At 47.5% G+C, this 20473-nt stretch overlaps 2 protein-coding genes across 3 annotated transcripts; one reads left to right on the forward strand and one right to left on the reverse strand.

The window, feature by feature from the left end:
• Positions 1-13: 13 nt before the first annotated feature.
• Positions 14-17570, reverse strand: gckr (glucokinase (hexokinase 4) regulator). 2 transcript variants are annotated; one of them, XM_034608435.1, is made up of 20 exons: positions 17438-17570; positions 7811-7987; positions 7458-7607; positions 7281-7349; positions 7030-7098; positions 6732-6805; positions 6482-6548; positions 6272-6325; positions 6075-6169; positions 5868-5973; positions 5588-5706; positions 4675-4773; positions 4266-4363; positions 3991-4067; positions 2479-2575; positions 2284-2393; positions 2134-2211; positions 1660-1803; positions 1044-1178; positions 15-919 (listed from the first exon to the last, which is right to left on the reverse strand). In XM_034608435.1, the coding sequence occupies exons 2-20, from the start codon at positions 7859-7861 to the stop codon at positions 806-808; spliced, it is 1806 nt and encodes a 601-aa protein (XP_034464326.1). In that variant the 5' UTR covers positions 7862-7987; positions 17438-17570; the 3' UTR covers positions 15-805. The 2 variants fall into 2 exon arrangements, with proteins under 2 accessions (XP_034464334.1, XP_034464326.1); XM_034608443.1 differs by lacking the exon at positions 17438-17570 and having other exon boundaries at positions 14-919; positions 7811-7931.
• Positions 13277-19854, forward strand: LOC117775371 (XK-related protein 6). The gene is made up of 4 exons (XM_034608455.1): positions 13277-14357; positions 17419-17615; positions 18243-18660; positions 18889-19854. Exons 1-4 carry the CDS (start codon positions 13780-13782, stop codon positions 19391-19393), a joined length of 1698 nt encoding a protein of 565 aa, XP_034464346.1. The 5' UTR covers positions 13277-13779; the 3' UTR covers positions 19394-19854.
• Positions 19855-20473: the final 619 nt, after the last annotated feature.

Genomic DNA, 20473 nt, shown 5'->3' on the forward strand with positions numbered 1-20473 from the left:
ATGAGAGATGTTGCTCTGATCTTTTAAAACCTCAGCAAACCTGAGCAGCAGCCCTTGGATTTTATCGACGTTTTCAAGACGTGTTCATATAAACGTTTGAGAATTACGTGCTCGTGCTTTCTGATCCACGCCTGATGTCGACTTTACCGTCCTGAGCCGCCGGTGCTCTGTGCCTCCCCACTGTGCTCGGCTCGGCTCCAAATGTGCTCCCAAAGCTGCTCAACAGCTCTCAAGATACACTCACACGTCACACTAATCCAGTACCTGTGAGCGTGTGCATGTGCGTGTGTGTGTGTGTGTGTGTGTGTGTGTGTGTGTGTGTGTGTGTGTGTGTGTGTGTGTGTGTGTGTGTGTTGAGCCCTGGAGGGATTGAGGTTGACTTACATCACGCGGCTCAGCCTGCACCTCCAGAAAACCACATGAACCTTTGAATGTGATGTTATGTAGTGTGTTTATTTCTGCTGTTTAAACAGTACCATCATCCAGTTGTTAAAATTAAACAGAAGAACAAACAGGTACTTTTAAAACTGCTTTTTTTGCTGGTCAGTCATTAAAATAAACATGTATTACTGTAATTTCCCAATTTTACTGCATGCACCACGTTCTCTGATACAGTACATGTGTGCAACTCTGCCCCTTAGTGGTATAACATGGTTTTACATTTAGGAGGTGAGGGAATTCAAACTGTTGCAGCAGATATGTGTATCTGAACGGATATTAAAGTTGACCTCTGACCTCTGTACAGGGGGAAGAGAGGATTTGCTCGATATGTGAATGCACTGTATGTGTGGGAGGACGATGTCAATCATGCGAGACACGCCTCCACTGCTTCCCTTATGATTGGCTGTTGTTCCAAATGAGACTCCGCTTCCGAGACAGAGCAGCCAGTCAGCAGGCAGACCAAAGCCAGGGGGACAACCTGTACACACACACACACACACACACACACACACACACACACACACACACACACACACAAAGCAGAAAATACATTACAGCCTCGTCCTCCTTTCTCTTCCTCCACCATCTTCCCACCTCCTCACCGTGGTCCTGTCTCTGGCTGCGTTGGTTCGAGTGGTGATGTCAGAGGATGTGATGTCAGCTGTCAGCTCGTCAGCTCGGTAGATCGCCCTCAAGAGAAACTCCTCGCACTTGGACTCAGCACGACCAGACAGCTTCTAAAAGGGGGGGGGTGGGAGAGATGCTTGACAGTGATAAAAACTCAAGAAAGAAAAACACAAAATTGAGACACAGTATTAAAAGTAATACATCTAATAGGTGGGTCTTCAGCTGCTAAACTTAAAGCCACACTCTGTAGCTTTTACTGAGCAACAGCGCCCCCTGCAGCCCCACGTGGTGAGTAATTCTGTTCCACTCACTGAACTGCAGCACGACTAACAGTGGATATTACCCATGATCCCCGGCTTCCTGATCCAGGAGAGCTGCCGCTGTGACAAATCCACCAACGAGCACAAACAGACGTTCAGGATGAGGAGTGGGGGGGGGGGGGGGGGGGGGGGGGGGGGGGGGGGGGGGGGGGGGGGGGGGGGGGGGGAGTGACACTACTCTTCTCATTCTGAGTCAGTGAACCACCACAGTTATTTGGCAGCTGCTGTTTCAAGGTAAAAAAAAGTTGCTCAGGTGTGTAGATGTCTGTACCTGGAGCAAACGAGTGGCCCGGCGGTACAGTTTGCTGTTGGTGACCTGCACGTCGATCATGTGGTTCTGGTAAACCTTCCCCTTTAAGATGTGAGCTCCAGTGCTCACAGCGTTCAGCACCAGCTTGGTGGACAGCTCCCACTGCTGAGAGAGAGGGAAAGAAACAGACGTCATCTAAATCTAAATAAGATGAACATGAGAATTAAGAGTCAATAAAGACAAGATCAGTGTTTGAGCATTTAGACATTAGTCGGACACTCCCTCTGTCGTGTGTGAGCTCTTCCTTTGTGGCTCTGTAAAAAACGCTGGAGGGTGGAAGCCAAAGAAAACGAGAGTAAATGAGGCAAAACAGTTATTTAGCATGCTCCAGTGAGTCAGTGAATCAATGTGTGTGTATGTGTGTGTGTGTGTGTGTGTGTGTGTGTGTGTGTGTGTGTGTGTGTGTCTGTGTGTGTGTGTGTGTGCGTGCTGTACCATGTGAACTAAGCTCTCAGAGGCAGATGACGGCCAAGTGATTTTCAGTGTAGATAAACACAGCTTATTGATGTCATCCTGCAAAACACAATGCAGAGTGTATTAGATGGACTGACAGAGAGATAGACAGAGTGATGGATGGATAGATACTTGTTGTCCAGCAGCAGCAGTGTCTCCATCAGTGTGATGATGAACAGCGTGGAGGTTGGATGTCCTTCCTCTCACCGCTCGTGCCACTTTCACCACGTCACCGACATCGTCTGTGGAGAGGAGCCATAAAACCCACCTGCTGTTCTTTTTATAAAATCTGGACAGAATCGAACATGAACTGAAACGCTGTCTCACCACAGTGGGTGTAGAGAAGGAGAACAGTGTCCTGGTCACTGAGGTGAGGCAGAACCAAACGTTGAAAGTCCTCGTGTGAGATGCAGAACTGACGACCCTGATCAGAGCAGGTGTTAAATATACATCACAAACACACACAGTTTCAAATCCATAAATTTAGCAGCTGATTCAAATCTGATCAAACTCCACTCCTCATGTTAAATTCTTATTAATTAACACTTGAGGATGTTGTTTCCTTTGAGCGCTGCTTCCCCAGTCATGAATATTTAACATAACTGAGGTTTTCAGTTTGCTCTCAACCCCAGTTCTTCACCTCAGATGAGCCTCCCACCATTTGTTACCTTTCAATAAAGCACAGTCACTCATTAGCAGCGATAGTCAAAGGACGAGAGACGTAGTCAGTGCGTCATCCTGCGATTTTAAACACAAGTTGTTTGTCTCCCTCTGATCTATTTTTCGACTGAGTGGCTGCTCAGAGCGGTGACTGATGAATGTGTCAGTGTGAATGGAGCTGGAACCATTAATAAAACGTTATTAGTGTCACCACCAGTTATCATCAACACGACTCAAATCGGTCACAGCGGATTATAAACGAGGCTTTTTAGTCTTTATGTTAATTTTAACTTTAAACTAACTTTATATTAACTCATTTAGAGGCTTTCACTGATCTCTATCTATAAAGAAACGCATTTCTAGGGGGCGGAGTGTAACAAACACACCAAACTCTGTTTAGACTTCCTCATATTTTAAAAGTTTCCTTTAGATAAACTGGTCTTTAATGAGTCTTTTTAACTGATCTCTCTCCCTGTTTCAAGTCACTGAGCCATCAAACTCCTTTTGAAGCTGCTAATTTATGATCGGAAAAGTTGCCTGGAGTTGCTTTAAATATTTAATCTCACAGAATATAGATGGTAGATACACTTTATTTACATTTTATTACATCTACATGCTTGGAGTTGAATTTAAAGCCAAACTGAAAGCAAGCAGCAGTGCAATGAAAAGACAAGAGCAGATTAATTAGAAGGAGACACGGAGTCCGACGGCGTCTCGTGTCTCAGGTGCAGTCGGATGTGTTTCATACTAATCCTGTGCCGGGTCACATCCAGCAGAGACTCACATGCTGCTGGAGGAAAGCTGGATTTCACTTTAATTGAATCTTAGTGGATTTGAAACCTTTTAATACTTCGTAAGGATATTTCACACGTGTTTAAGACCCACAGGCCTTTTTCACAGCAGACATTTTGACATGTCGTGAAAAGGCACAAGTGCGAGGAGTGATGTCTGAATTCCATTTAGCTGCTTTATATCCAGGGTCCTGGATTGTGTGACTATAGAAATCCATGTGTAGTGCTTCTACTGACAGCCCTGCTGCAGAGGAGGCTCGGAGAGTCGTCCTGTTCTCACAATGCGATGGTGCGTTGTGTCAGATTAGAGCCTTTTGTTCTGTATTTGTAATAATTACTTGTTCATTCCCACTAATTGAGTTCTTTTGTTTAGTTTCCCTTCACATACCAGTGACGTTAAGGGACCTTCATTGTTGTGCAGCTGCCTGAATCCTCCACTCACGAAGCCGCGGATATCTTCAGAGTCTGACACACACACACACACACACACACACACACACACACACACACACACACACACACACACACACACACACACACACACACACACACGAGGAACAGACAGTAAATAGCATGCAAATGCAAAAGATTTATCATTTGCACATTACCAAGTATAACAGGAAGATTGACATTGTTCTAGATTTTGTGTTTTTGTCGTCTCACCTGCTCCGAATGTGGGGTTACACTCACTGGCATCGATGAGGCCCAGCACAGCCAGGGAGCCCCAGCCCAGGTAACACACACGCCTTCCACACCGCAAACTGAAACACACACACACACACACACACACACACACACACACACACACACACACACACACACGGAGATAAACAAGTTCCACATCGACAAAAATCTGGAGGCTTCAGGAGCCGTAAATCCAATTTGAAACATTTAAACAGCTTTACAGAAATTCAAAACTGGATTGTAGCAGACGAGGCAATTTTTAAGTTTATGGGCATTTTTAACCTCTGTATGTTTGCGATGATTCATGAAGCCACGATGCTCTGCTTCCCTAAATAAATGAAATCTGAGGTTACAGTGAAAGAGCGTAAAAAAAAACAAGATGTCTGACCTGAGTCCAGCTGCTTCCACCAGAGCACTTATCCCTTCGCTCTGAGCGTATGTGACATCCAGAGTTTTCTCGTATTCTCTCATGTGCTGCACGATTCCCCTGTTGGAAGAAACAAGGGAGCTTTACAGGCAGGTGCGCAGCTGCTTGGACAAACACTCGTGCATGTTGGAAACTACAGAAATATATGGCCATGTTGTTGAAATAGCAAATTAGAAGTCTAATTTCGAAGCTTAATGTTTTTCATTGCTCTATTATCCCTTATCTTAAACGTTAAATGGCGAGATCAGATCCTGTGGTGTGTCGTCTGTGTGCTGAAACCTTTTTTTCTGGTGTTAAACTTCTACAAAATGCCATAAATGTACTTGCACCATTTACTTTATAGCGCAAGAACATTTATGGTTATGTCTTTATTTCTGCACCAGCGCTGTCAACTGTAATTACACAGAGTCTCTTTTCCACAATGACCTGTAGAGGTCAGCAACACACAATGGAAACACAATGAAAACACACAAAAAAGGCTTTCCGATGTTCAACTCGCTGCCTTAAAAGAACAGAAGTGTGAATGTACAGTGAGGGAGTGACACTTTCTAAATGCACGGAGCTGTAGTAATGTGAAAAGCTTGTCCGGGGCACGAACACATCTTTCAGGTGCTGTTAGTGAGAAATGTCAACACAGAGACGCACTTAGGAAACGACATGTTGGGCCTTCGGGTGCAGGGACAGAGGGTCGAGGTGCTGTGAGGTGACTCCAGAACATGACAGAGGATCGATAGAAGACCCAGTGCACTTTCACTTAGATCTTAGAGAATATAAAAAGATATCCTCCTCATTTATATGTTGTTATTTCTACATTTGCAGCCTTGTTTTTTCCATTTACGGGATATTTTCATCTGTTTCTCTGCGTCACGCTCACTTGTGTGTGACGGGCGTGTTGGTGAAGGTCGCAGCATGAGCAGCAGACAAGATAACGTCCAGGAGAATCTTAGTAGCGCTGCCACCCTTCATCCTGGAGGAGCCGCTGATGGCTTCGGGCTGAACACACACACACACACACACACACACAGACACACACACAGAGAGTCAGAGTAGCGACACACAGCTCCCTTGTTTCTAATTTTGACACAAACGCAACCTGAACACTTTGCGATAGAGATGAAATCCCAGCGTGTGCACGGGAGCGTGATGAGTCTCACCCCAACCGCTGGGTTGACGAGGAAGGCCTCTCGAGTTTTGACTAGATCCTGCATCCTTCCAACCACACTGCGAAATGTGAATGTGCAGCCGGGTATGGGTTCATCCCTACACAGGACAAGACTTTAACAATCCCAAAGTGGCCTTTTCATACCACATTATTCATAGTTTCTTTTCAGGATATAACATAAAGAACCCTGTGGACTCACTTGGCTTGATGCACAGGGTTGAAGCCAATCAGCACAGGAGTGTAGATCTCCGGGTGCTGCAGGCAGAAATCCAGCTGACCTGCCACAAAGGGAGCCTGTAGAGGAATCATTCAATATGTTCATGAAGAAGATTGAGTTCATCTTCAGGTTTACACACTGGGAATTTAGATTTTAACCAGTAACAGTGACTTTCTTACTGATAATCCACAGGAAATGCCGATGAACAAGACTCGCTTCTTTCCCTCACACACCTGCAGGGGATCAGAAACATGACGTGGGCAAAATAATGCAGGATAAATAATATATCTTTGCACAAACACACACACACACACACACACACACACACACACACACACACACACACACACACACACACACACACACACACACACACACACATCCCTGACCTTCTTCAGACTGAGCATGCCCAACGTGGGGTCATCCTCAGGAGCTTCTTGGGAGGAAAGTAAAGCTCTGTGGAAAACGAGAGAATATATTTTAATGAAATATATTCTTATCCCAACAATATACTCCCCAAAAAAAGTTATATTTATATGTTATATGTTCTTATGTATGTGATATGACTCTTAATGATCATACATTTATATTTATTATTTCCGATTATATGAGTGTAACATATAACAGCTTCCAAACCACCTGTCTCCTCCTGCGATGATGTAGGAGTAGACCAAACCCTGGTTCAGCCTCTGAAGCTCTCTGTTGAAGGCTGACTAACAACACACAAACAACACACACAACACACAACACACACAACACAACATAAACCAGAAGTCATTTGTTATTTTCCTGTTATCCCTGAAACAAATAAAACCATTTTTCCAACTAAACGAATGTGAATTAATGTCTTTTTTTATAAAATCTCAGAAGTCCAAAGGCCAAATAGCTTGAATCTTATCATAGCTGTTCATGAGGAGCATGTCGGGATTTTTTTTACCGCCGTGAGAAAAGCCATTCGACCAGAAGTCCCACATCCACTCAGGACAACGAGGCTGCCCCGAGGATCCTGTTAGAGAAACAAGAGGACACACTTTAACCTCACGCCTGACTGACCAGCAGAAACACACACACACACACACACACACACACACACACACACACACACACACACACACACAAACACACACACACACACACACACACACACACACACACACACACACACACACAGGGGGCAGAGATGTGTACCTTGAGGATGAGCTCCACCCTCTGTGCAACCTCCATCACAGTTTTCACCACTTGGTCACTGAAAAGCCTCTAAAGATGAAATTCAAACGAGGGAAAAATGTTTGAAATATATATTTCTACAATCTTACAATGGAGAAACGTCTTTATTTATTTAGAGTCTGTGTTGAAACCCTGTACCTGGTAGGTTTCCTCTGTCTCTTCTTGGAACATTTGGGCGTCACAGGCCTGTAACGTCCTCACAATGCCAGCGGCTGGAGCTCGGTCAATGTCACGTGTCAGGGGATTGGACTTCTCCGAAACAGGAAGTGATGGCTCATAATCTGGAGACTCGAAAGTTCATATTAAATCTTTATATTTTAGTTGATTTCAAGTTTTTGGATTTTGCCTAAAGCTAGTTGACTCTGTCCAAATGTAGAAATACCTAAATAAATCTGTTTGCTAAGTAGACGTTTCAAATGTTCAAATCTTTATAAAATCAGAAGTGGCCTTAGGCAAACTAAACAAACCTGTAACAGTTTATTTACATTTACCTCCCATTCACGCATAGTAGAGAGACAACAAGTCCAGTCGGACGCCGCCATCGTGCACGAATCTGTCCTTTTCCAACGAAAAAACAGTTTGTCCTTCTGTGTCGCTGCAGTCGTCCACGTGTGTTGTTGTCAGTTTACAGAGACTGGAAATGAAAAGCACGGAGTGTCGGCTTCTATCTGCTGTGACAAAGTTCACTTAAGGACCTTTGAGACCCAGGAGTGAAAGGAAGTGTGGATTCCTCTGTCACACACCAACACCAAGGGCCCGGAGAAGCTTTGGGTTAACAGCAAAAATCCACTGTTTCATGTATATAGAACTTTCTTATTTTATTCTAAGTGTTATTGTTATTTGGAAGCTGGCCCAAATCTTTTCCTTATTGTATCTTATTTTGTCTCAGAGTAAATAAAAAACAGCAGTGGAATCTGTTCAGTCGTTTCTCAGACGTGTTTTTCAACCCCTCGGTGCAGAAGAGACCAAACTGCTTCTCAGCCGCGTGAAAATATTTACACCCCAGCAGATTGTGGCGTCTAATACATTCCGTCAGTCGCAGTGAGTGTTTGCTGCAGCGCGCCTCACTCCTCCGTACTCCCACCACAGTCTCTCATAACTGCCAGCTAATTGCCATCAGAGCGGCGGGGACATTTTTCACATCGTGTTCCACCGACGAAGAAAAGACCAATATTATTTCTCCTCACACTTCGAAAACACCCACTACCAGTTTATTTTACTTATTTATTTTATCACAGATTGAATCTCGTGCACCTTGACTCCCTGTTAAGTGACGCATTTGTTCTACGCATTGCTCACGCTGATTATTAATGATGTCAGACGTCTCTGAGTCAGTGTAGCACCGGAGCTGATGCGTGGGGCCGCGTGATAAGTCAAAGACAGGATGTGGCAGCGTCACAGGTTTGATGGCTGCAGGAGCCCAGATGTCAAACAAACTGCTTTACACTATGAAACGTGTCCATGAGGCCTGATGGCTGCACTTGTTTGGTCAAAATACTGTTGTCCAGAAAATGTTATGATATATATATATTACTTTTCAGTAATCGTCCCTTAAACTAATGTAGGAGGGTCGATGCTGTCTAGTCCCATCTGTGATTTTACGCACTAGCTACGCTCTGACTTCACACGTTTCTGCATTAATCAGGAGGTAACATATGGAAGCGCTGAGATGACTCATCCCTGTCAGTTCTGGTAGTGAGGTCATTTGCCCTCACTACAACTGGATTCACAGAAAACAGACAGCTAACTTCAGCTGGACCTCGATATTTGGTATAACGTGGTATTAACATTGACTAGCATTGAGCTGCTAATGGCTAAGCTAGTGTTGAAAGATCACATTCGGACAAACATCGGTGTGATAAGATCGACCTAAAAATGACAGAAAGCCTCAATGTGTGTTTTTGACTGATCCCGTTTGGTAACATGGAGGAGGTGGGGTTGCAAGCTGCATCTGTGGTGGCAGAATAAACAGAAATGGGGGCCAAGCAGTTCATTTTTGCCCTGAGGCCCTATAAATGGTTAATGCAGCCATGGGAAAACACATTAATTTGTATCTACAGCGTGATTTCGCGACTGCACTGTAGTTTAATTTGAATTGAGTGGAGGATACACATTAAATGGGAAATTGTCAGGGACGTGTTTTCTGTTTTCAGCCGACAGAAGCCGGAGTTCACCGGTCAATCAGAGACGAGGCTTCAATTAACCTGAGCGATTTTCTTTTCTCCCCCATCGCAGCGAGAAGACAGTGAAGACTCTTCTCTTTGTCTGTTTGTTCAGCTCAAAACCAACTGAAGCTAGAAATCTAACGAGCTTTTTTAAAATAAACATGTCCGCCTTGAACAAGCCTCCTGCTCTGCTCGAGCGTCAGTAAACGACCGGGAGCAGCGAAGCATTTCTCACAAACTGCACAGGCCGCCCTCACTGAATGATGCAGCATCAGACTCCTGCAGCAGCTAATGAGTGACAGGTTTTACACCAAGTCATTTGAAATCAACATGTTTCCAACCAGCGCTCATGAAAGCTCTTCATAAATAATAAATTGCACTCCACCTTGACCCCTGTGTCCCTGACGGTTGCATTCGCTCGCTGCAGCTCTGCCTTTTGACCTCGGCACCAAACCCCCCCCCCCCCCGAAAAGCCTTCGCTCTGGACAAAGCAGCGAGAAAGTCATTAACAAACATCGTCACTTCAAACCACCTTGTGTAAATAATGAAGGTCACTGAAGGTCATCTGTTCTGTGTACATTCCTCATCAGTGCGTTTTGTTTGCCCTCAAAATCACAAAGACCCTGAAATGGGAACTATCTACATTATACATATGATCACCTCGGATAAATGTCTCTTTCGTTTTTAAATTTAAAATGGTTTCACATCAATATCCTCAACTGCATGAATAAAAGGACGTGACTTACTTATATCATTACTTTTTAAGAGTAATTATATCCATTATATACACGTATATGTATTTACTATGTGCTGTATATGAAGGCTGGGGTTTCTTTACGCATTAAAATATTTAATGTGCATGCAGCTCCCTTTATAGTCTATAAAACATCGAGTGGATTGAGTCCTGGCACCTCCACACTGTTTATTTTCATTTCATTTCCATTTAGAAATAATGAGAATCGAAGGAAAGACCGAGCATTCATGTCGTCTGTCTTATTTAAAGTCTACGGTCCTTCCTACTGTGCGATCTTTATTTAGAGCTAATAAACCCTGTGTTTGTGTAACAATCGCTGCAGTGTGGTTGCTTCTGAAACTCGGCTCTTTCCTCCGTGTGGCTCCTTCTTTAAATCAGCTAATTACCTTCAGCCCTTTGTGGAGTCTCTTCCTCTAAAGTCTTGAAGCTGAGGCACAAATGTTGACATATTTAAGACGCCCTCGAAAAGTCCAAAAAAAGAACATTAATTACAATGACTCCTTATCTCGCTCTGTCCTCGTTCCCAGCCCGAATGAAACTCTCTCACCGTATCTCTCTGATTCCCATCATCTCAGAACAAGGTCATTGTTTTGATCTTTTGAGGTTTAGTGCTGATCCAGGTGCTGCCGCTGCCGCCAGAGACCAAACCATCAGCACACAAGGAGCATTTGTTCTCGAGTCCTCTGGCGTTTTTTGCTAATTCATTGGGATAAATATTGTATGGTAGAGCGTGGGACCGCAGCTGCAACCTTGCGTGACTGTCATTTGGCTTTTACTGCACGTGTTTGTCATTCTTTGCCCATTATTTCAATAAATAGAAGTTTTCTCTTCTAGATCTGGTGTCCAGGAGATGCCTTCATGCCTAATTGAGGAGAAAAGTTTGAATTTCTTTGGAGTCCAGATGTGACACAACGTCCAACCTCGACTTAATCTTTTTTTTTTTATTCCTCAAAATCGTGACAGACGTCTAGTGACTCCAGTGTCGCCGTCAATCACACAAACACACACACGGCGATACAACCATCGACTCCCTCTCCCTGTCCTTCAGCCGCACAGCCAAGGTTGTCATGACAACAGAGAGGCTAATCTCCAATGGACAGAGAGAGAGATGGAGAGAGGGAAAGTGCTTACGAGAACGAGGAAGAGACGCAGTGCACGCATGCTTGCATATTTCTAAGTGTGTGTGTGTGTGTGTGTGAGCGTGCACGTGAGAACATATGCATTCCATCTCAATTTAACCACATTACTGGCTGCATTTTTTACCAGAGGGATTATTATTAAAGCAACATATAGGAAGCCAATTTAAATTTATATACATTTACATGTCACTCTCTCCATTCCTCTGCTCATCCATCCTTCCCCTTGGAATCCCTCATTTTCCTCCTCTGACCTTCATCATCCTCCAAAAGAAATCCATATTTCATTGCCCCTCATGACTTCCTTCTCCTTAAAACCCCTAAACGTATTCCACATTTATTTTTCTTCTTCCCCTATTCAAGCACTAAATCACGTTTTCTCCTTTTCATGCTTCTGTAGATCAAAACTTTCCCTTTTCTATCCAACAACAATTCCTAAATCTTCCACTCATCCTCCCTCCTGTCGATCTCTTCATCCTTTTGAACCGATTCAGCCTGAATCATCTTTTCTATCTTCGTCCCACATACACACACACCCAGATGCACAAACACAAACAAAACACACACACACACACTCTTTCATCCAATTCCTAAATCCTTCCTAATTCCATCCCTCTTTCTCTCTCGGCCCCTCAGCTTTCCATCTCCTTTGGCTCCCTCCTTCCTCTTCCTCTCTCTCTCTCTCTCTCTCTCACACACACAGACACACACACACACACACACACACACACACACACACACACACACACACACACACACACTCACACACTCACACTGTCCATCAAAGTTTCTCACATTCCTAGATCCCTGTGTGTGTGATCCCTTCTTGCCTGGTGGGGATCACACACACACACACACACACACACACACACACACACACACACACACACACACACACACACACACACACACACACACACACACATATGTGTTACGGATGATTAGTCTGGCAGAGCCACAGGGCAATCAGTCCACTGGAGGGGATGATGGAGGGATGGATGGAGAGGGTGCAGAGGGATGGAGGGGGGTAATGCTTGGAAGAAAGGATGATGATTGATTGAGAGATGAATGGCAGAAGGTGGAAATCTCATTTCTCCTCCCTGTTTCAGATGGAGAAAAAAATTGTTGTTTTATTCCCCCCCATTAGAAAACAATCACTGTTTAGCTTTTACAGCAGCAGTGGGCGAGACCCCACTGCGCGTGCACGTGCACGAGCCCGCGTGCAGATGTGCACTTGGGGGGAGAGAAAGAGAGGAGAGAGAGAGGGGTGAGAGAAAGAAAGAGGGGAGATAGAGAGAGAGGGGAGGAGAGAGAAATAGAGTGAGAGAGTGGGAGAGAGAAAGAGAGGAGAGAGAGTAAGAGAGAGCTAGAGAGGAGAGGAGAGGAGATGAGAGAGAGTAAGATAGAGAGAGAGAGAGAGAGAGAGAGAGAGAGAGAGAGAGCTGTAGAGAGAGATAGAGTAAGAGAGGAGAGGAGAGAGGGGAGAGAGAGAGGAGAGGAGAGGAGAGGAGAGTAAGATAGAGAGAGAGAGAGCTGTAGAGAGAGATATAGTAAGAGAGGAGAGGAGAGAGGGGAGAGAGAGAGGAGAGGAGAGCGAGAGAGAAGAGGAGAGAGGGGAGAGAAAGTAAGAGAGAGAGAGAGCTGCAGCGAGAGAGTAAGAGAGGAGAGAGAGAGAGAGAGAGAGAGAGAGAGAGAGAGAGAGAGAGAGTAAGATTGAGCGAGAGAGAGAGAGAGAGAGAGTAGAAGAGCGAGGGGCTGCAGAGAGAGGAGAGAGAGAGAGAGAGAGAGAGAGAGAGAGAGAGAGAGAGAAGAGAGAGGGGCTGCAGAGAGAGGAGAGAGAGAGAGAGAGAAGAGAGAGGGGCTGCAGAGAGAGAGAGAGCTGCAGAGAGGAGGAGCGGGTGAGCGGCTGCAGGTGATTCCGGGAACCTGCGACCTGGGAGCGGGTGGACTGAGTGGTGGGAGTCGGGGGGTCTCCGGTTACGCACGAGTCGTGGTGTGGGGGTAGCGCGGTGTCCGGTGCGCGCACAAACCAACACACGCGTCTTGAGAGCAGCGGGAGATGCATTACGTCATAGCCTCCCGTCGCCCTAGATGACCGCGCGCGCAGGACGGGACGATGCGGGGCTGCGGGACTAGAACGGAAACCGATTCCGCTGCTGCCCACGAGCGCCCGGTGGCGGAGCCTCGACCGGACGCGGAAGAAGCGGAGCCGCCTTCGCGCGGCCGCCGGCTCTGATGGCTCCTCGCGCCCCGGGCGAGAACGAGTCACAGCAGTCGCCGCGGCGCGTGAGCAGGGAGCGGGGCAGCGGGCTTGTGGGAAGTGACGTGGTGTCCGCGCCCCGCGAGAAAGCACCACGGTGCGGTTGTCGTGCATTTCGCAGGAGGGCAGGAGCGGGAAGGGGAACATGGCCGCGCAGTCGGACGGCGGCAAAGCCGGGGTCGGCGGCGGTTTCGCGCAGCTGTACGATGTTGACGGCGAGGAGCCGCTGGACTCCGCCGCGATCCACATCTGCCAGTGCTGCCGCACCTCCGCCTGCTACTGGGGCTGCCGCTCCGCCTGCCTCGGCTCCCTGCTCGGCGGGGGCCAGCCCCCCGGAGGGCTCGGTATCCGGGAGTCTCACTGCCCGCCCCGGGAGCAGCTGTGGCTGGACTGCCTCTGGATCATCCTCGCCCTCCTCGTCTTCTTCTGGGACGTTGGCACGGACCTGTGCCTGGCGGCGGACTACTACCGCCGGCAGGACTACCTCTGGTTCGGCCTCACTCTCTTCTTCGTGCTGGTGCCGTCGGTGCTGGTCCAGACCCTGAGCTTCCGCTGGTTCGTGCAGGACTACACGGGCGGGGGGCTCGGGGAGGTGGAGGGGCTGAGCAAGAGGGGCGCGGTGGCTCTGGGGTGCCTGTACCCCGGCAGGGACCGCCTGCAGCTGGCCACCATCTGGCTGTGGCAGGCCATCATACACATCCTCCAGCTGGGACAAGTGTGGAGGTAGGGGGGGCACAACAACAACAACACACACCTGAACCTCACCTATCACCACACTCCCTTTAACACACACACACACACACACACTCATTTCCCCTCACACACGGACACACACACTCTTCACGCTGCTGGCGGGGGGGAGTGTGTGTCTGCTCAATGTGAGCAGAGGAGGAGAAGGGCTGCTCCATCCTGACAGGCAGGAGAGGAGGAGAGAGGGATGACCTCCCCAGCACTTCACACACTATCTGGGACTGACACACAGACACTGAGGAGGACAGACACACACACACACACACACACACACACACACACACACACACACACACACACACACACACACACACACACACTTCCAAGAGTTTCCTGACAGTTTTCATGAAAAGTTGACATTATGACTGAGATGGTGACAGGTGTAGTTATTCTAACTGTTTATGTTCAGCTCGATGTGTTAAAGGTAAAGTTAGACATGTCAGCACCTTGGACAGCGTCTCAGTCAGGGATCTGGGTGGTGGATTGGGAATCTGTGTGTGTGTGTGTGTGTGTGTGTGTGTGTGTGTGTGTGTGTGTGTGTGTGTGTGTGTGTGTGTGTGTGTGTGTGTCTGTGTCACGTTAAAGACGACAGACACATCCAGTGTGTGTGTGTTAGCAAGGCTGTCAATTTCCAGCACCATGGACAGCGTCTTAGTCAATGATCTGGATGTGGATGTAAAACAGAAATCTGTGTGTCTGTGTGTGTGTGTGTGTGTGTGTGTGTGTGTGTGTGTGTGTGTGTGTGTGTGTGTGTGTGTGTGTGTGTGTGTGTGTTGGAAAAACGGTGTCACGGCTCTTCCCATGAGTGTCAGCTCGCATGTAGAGAGTACATGGAGGAAAAGCATCTGCGCTTCTGGCAACACATCTCCATCTCTCTCTCTCTCTCTCACACACACACACACGCGCGCACACACACATATACACACAGTTGGACCAGGGAGGGTGCTAATTGTAGTGCTAAAAGCTCTGGCGGGAGAAAACAGAAACACACACACACGCTTCATTCTACTGTGAATTGAGATTCCTTGCCTTCCTCGCTCCCCGTGTGATATATTGCGTGTGTTTGCTTGTGCAGGTGTGTGTAGTAGTACTACATTACTAGTAGTGAAGGCAGTAGTAGTGTGTGTGCGCCTGCTTGTCTTCAGCCTCTAAACCAAGGACGGTGATTCTCCCTCCCCAGCACTCCCTCCGAGAAGACTCCTTAATGGTGTCCACTTGCCTCTGGGCAGGCAGCAGGGAGAGTACAGTGTGTGTGTGTGTGTGTGTGTGTGTGTGTGTGTGTGTGTGTGTGTGTGTGTGTGTGTGTGTGTGTGTGTGTGTGTGTGTGTGTGTGTGTGTGTGTGTGTGTGTGTGTGTGTGTGTGTGTGTGTGTTTACATCCCGCTGTGCCTGCTACACTTATCCACTTCGGTCCCCCTGTGGTTGTAGGGTTAAAACATCTCCCCCACACACACACACACACTCGCATCTCTCATCTACGTCCATCCACCCCACCCAGTCATCATCATCACAACCCCCCCCTCGGCCTGCCGAATGGACTCTCCCACCTGAAGGAAGTGGAGGAGAAAGGGGGAAGGAGGAAGGAGGAGAAGAAGAGGGAGGAGGGAGGTACGGCTGGTGGTGGTGGGGGTGGTGTTGTCGCAAAGGAAATGGTATATGGCCTGATTGAGACAGATTGCTTAGAGATGGAGCGGCTGTGGAGGAAAGGAGGGGTGAGGATGGAGGAGCAGGAGGAGGAGGAGGAGGATGAGGAGGATGAGGAGGAGGAAGAGGGAGAGAGGTTGCACATGCACAGTTGGAGGGAACGGGGGGAGGGGAGAGGAAAAAGGAGCAAGAGGAGTGAGGGAAGGAGTGAGAGTGGTGGGGGGAGGAAGATCTACTGTATTCGGTACACGGGGTTTTCAAACCACATCCCTCCACGCCGAGATGTTTAAAGGCCGTCGCGTTCGCCTGCCACGCCGCACGGGAAAGATTCAACCCTCCTCTCGAACGCAACTGGGAGCACTTCCTGTTCACGCGGTTAAAAAACGCCAAACAAAACGTGCTGCTTGTTTACCCTTCACTGTTCCCCAGTCAAGGACAAACTGCAGTTTGGCCTTTCTCTCGTTTTAAAGCTGCAAAATCCATGAAACCAGCTCTAAACGGTTCCTACATGCACGTGTAAGCGTTTTTCCTACAGATGCTGCATTATTTATGAAATGTGAATTAAGATGGTATGTTTCAAGCCAGATGGCTGTAATGGGCGTACATACAGAAACATGCATAATGTAGGAGCGCAGGAATGCACGCACCCGATGACACCCAGGAACGCACGTACATGGAGACCCCCACTGTACAGTAGTGATGCACACACTGGGGAGAAGGAGGAGGATTTTCATTAAGAGCCCATGCACACACACACACATGCACACACACATGCACACACACACATGCACACACACACATGCACACACCTTCTCTGCAAAAGCCCTCAGGCACTTTTAATTGAAATCGCTGCCCACATCCCACCCACATGTGCTGTACTTCTAGAGATCCACTCAGTATGTATGGATCAGAATCTTCTCACGGCTGTTTGCTCACCAAGCGTTTCTATATTAATAGAACCTGGACGCATTTAAAATGGGAGTTCAGTATGGTTTTAATTATAGGTTTTAGATTTGTTTGTTTTTTATCAAATAAAGCAAAGGAAAGTGAGAAGAGTGAGAACCAAAGTCAATTTCATCAATTATAATTTACAAGCCAACAGTTTATCTTCCTGTTACTTAACTATTTGCATTTTTGATTGATCATTTTCATTATGGATTATTTTCCTGATAGATCTTTATAAGAAAATGATCATTATATATTATGTGAGGGGCAGGAACCAGGAAATATTTGATAGTTTGTGTAAATGAATGCAACGATTTATCAGTTATCAACATAGCTTCATTTTCTATCCACTGACAAATTGATATGAGCCTGAAAAGTGTCATTGAGGATGAAAACAGTAAGATTGAATATCTGTCATCAACACTCTCCCCTCCGACCCCGTACAGGTACATCAGGACCCTGTACCTGGGCATCATGTCCCGGCGGCAGAAGGAGTACCAGCGGCGGTGGTACTGGGCCATGATGTTCGAGTACGCGGACGTCAACATGCTGCGGCTGCTGGAGACCTTCCTGGAGTCGGCGCCTCAGCTGGTCCTGCAGCTGTGCATCATGATCCAGGAGAACCGGGCCGAGACGCTGCAGTGTAGGTGGAGCCCGGTGTCTGAGAAGCCGGGGGGCGACCCGCTTCCTGCCACATTCACAAACACAACACCCACAGAGCGCACACAAATAAACAGCTGCACAAGCAGTAATTAGCAATTTGCACACATTGGTTCTCAGTCATTTGTGGCTGCAGATGGTGCGGCTGTGGGTTCTCACACAGTGGTGGTTGTTCAGGTAGTCGAGCACAATCAGAAGTGATCGGGGGATGTGCTAAGCAAAGTCCGTCAGCCTCCTCCTTATTCATGCAGGCGATGTATCAGGCTGCCACCCACTGGTGTTATTCATCCCCATCAGTGGAGGTTCGGGACACCTTCTAATCCAATGCTAATATGTGACTAGTGCAGGGGGTGGATGCACACAGGAGCTGGGACACTTTTTATTTTAGACTCATACCATTATGTGTCAAATGTTTCTGGTGCGTCAGACTCTGCCTCTTACTTAGTGCTCAAATCATCACACCCCCAATGACTCAATATATATTTTGGTACCTTGAAATCATGACTCGACTTTGCTCTGATTGATGGAAAAGAAAAAGAAGAATGTTAATCATCCGCCTCTGTTCTCTTTCTTTAAATCTTCCTCTTGTAACCCTGCTCCGTCTCTGTAGGCATCTCCTCCCTGGCCTCCCTCCTGTCTCTCGCCTGGGTCCTGGCCTCCTACCACAAACTCCTGCGCGACTCTCGGGACGACCAGCGTGGCATGAGCTACCGCGGGGCGCTGCTGCACCTCTTCTGGCGCCTCTTCACCATCTCGTCCCGCGTCCTCTCGCTCGCCCTCTTCGCCTCCCTCTTCCACATCTACTTCGGGATCTTCGTGGTGCTCCACTGGTGCGCCATGGCCTTCTGGGTGGTGCACGGCGGCACCGACTTCTGCATGTCCAAATGGGAGGAGGTGCTCTTCAACATGGTGGTCGGCATCGTGTACATCTTCTGCTGGTTTAACGTGAAGGAGGGCCAGACGCGGTACAGGATGGTGGTGTACTACACCGTGGTGTTGGCGGAGAACACCATCCTCACTGGGCTGTGGTGAGTCCAAAGAGAATCTGAGAAAGACCTGAACCAGTTTACTCCTTTTGTGTAGTTTTCCCCAAAATACTGTTGTTCTCAGGTGCTTTAGGAAACTCAGCTTTTTATAAAGGTACCAAGTATTGTTGAGCATTTGGCCAAAACACACAACAGAGTGTATAAAGAGTACACACACACACACACACACACACAAAGGAGTTTTAACCCTTGTGTTCCAACCCCCTGCAGGTACACCTACAGGGATCCGGTGTTGACCGACTCCTACGCCTTCCCCGCACTGTGCAGCGTCTACCTGACGTTCGCCGGGGGGGTCCTGGTCATGATGCTGTACTACGGCTTCCTCCACCCGGCCACTGCCCACATGCAGCCGAGCCCCGCCTCCACCTGCTGCGCCCAGCTGCTCTGGGGTCTCCCTCTGCCCCCGTCGGCCCCGCCAACCGCCCCGCCCACCCCAGCCCACATGACCAAGTCCCAGACGGAAGAGGACGTGGCCGGGACGTGTCTTCCCGTGTTCCAGGTGAGGTCGGCGCCCCCCACGTCCAAGCCAGGAGGGCCGCTCATAAAGATCGACATGCCGAGGAAGCGTTACCCGGCGTGGGACGCCCACTACGTAGACAGGCGCCTGCGGAGGACTATAAACATCCTGCAGTACATAACGCCAGCTGCCGTGGGCATCCGCTACCGTGATGGACCCCTACTGTATGAACTGTTACAGTACGAGTCCTCACTCTGACACACACACACACATATATACACACAAGCACATGTGCCACCATGAAAAGATGTTTGTATACATGGATGTTCAGATTTAGAGAAGATATATAAAAACACACACAATGGCACACTTGGTATAAGCACACAGACACAAAAGCAATCGGACACAACTCACACTCACACTTTCCTGACCCACAGACACACACACACCCCTCGTGGGGACCTCCGACCCGTGAGTCCCACCGGCCACGACTCAACAAGCTGCTTCAGCGCGAGTCCATCTCTTCCTCTCTCCATCCCTCCGTCTCTGATGGCTCTTCCTCTGGCGTCGTTTCTTTTGATTTCGCACGTCTACGCTCTGCTGTGAAGAAAACAACAACAAAAAAAATAGAAAAGCGAGCTCAGTTTCCCGTCGGGGTCTTTGACCCCTGCATGCCGTTTGTGTTGCGTCGCTCACACTCTTCACGGGTTTCGGTAAAATAAAAAGACGTGACAAAGAAAAGACCAAACGTCACTTTTAAGTAAAAGGAGTTTGTGAACGTGTTGTCGTTAGTCTAGTCAAAAGGTGGTGTATATATTTTCTATGTAGAGAAGGGAGGCTTCTTACGTACCGTTACGTTGTTGTCGACTGCGAAAACAAAGCAGTAGAACTCGTCGTGTTTTGACAAAGTTACTGGAAGATAATGATGGGATGAGACAAGAGGATTGTTAAAAACTTAAAGATACAGCGAGCGACAGCCTCTCAATAGGTTTGGCAGAGTTAGATAAGAAGATTGATATCGGTCTCATGTTTGTGAAAATTGGCCATTAAACATTAAAAATACCTAAAAGTATTTAAGATGATAGAGTAAATATAAGTGTTTAAGACTCTCAACTCTCACGCTGCTTTATGCATGTGTACCCGAAAGGAAAAGTGCTTACCTGTTTGGACAATGGCAAAACTGAGAGAAATTCAAGTTTTCAACAGAGAGAGCGAAAGCGAGACTAATTCTTTTTGATCTCTGTCTGCTACATTTTCCCCTGTGTGATTTCCTCATCACGTCGGTCCCATGGTCACACGGTGCTGCCAATGAAGCTGATGTAAAACAGTTTTGTGCTT

The sequence above is a fragment of the Hippoglossus hippoglossus genome, chromosome 2, assembly GCF_009819705.1.
Source record: "Hippoglossus hippoglossus isolate fHipHip1 chromosome 2, fHipHip1.pri, whole genome shotgun sequence".
Classification (NCBI taxonomy): domain Eukaryota; kingdom Metazoa; phylum Chordata; class Actinopteri; order Pleuronectiformes; family Pleuronectidae; genus Hippoglossus; species Hippoglossus hippoglossus.

Bases quoted from the DNA above. Each gene is read 5' to 3' on its own strand.
- gckr (XM_034608443.1), bottom strand. From the start codon at position 7,861: ATGGCGGCGTCCGACTGGACTTGTTGTCTCTCTACTATGCGTGAATGG. The intron at 6,170-6,271 runs GTAAGAAAGTCA...ATTCCTCTACAG, and splicing joins GCATTTCCTGTGGATTATCA to GCTCCCTTTGTGGCAGGTCA. The intron at 4,364-4,674 runs GTCAGACATCTT...TGTGTGTTTCAG, and splicing joins GTGGAAGCAGCTGGACTCAG to TTTGCGGTGTGGAAGGCGTG.
- LOC117775371 (XM_034608455.1), top strand. From the start codon at position 13,780: ATGGCCGCGCAGTCGGACGGCGGCAAAGCCGGGGTCGGCGGCGGTTTC. The intron at 17,616-18,242 runs GTAGGTGGAGCC...CCGTCTCTGTAG, and splicing joins CCGGGCCGAGACGCTGCAGT to GCATCTCCTCCCTGGCCTCC. The intron at 18,661-18,888 runs GTGAGTCCAAAG...AACCCCCTGCAG, and splicing joins ACCATCCTCACTGGGCTGTG to GTACACCTACAGGGATCCGG.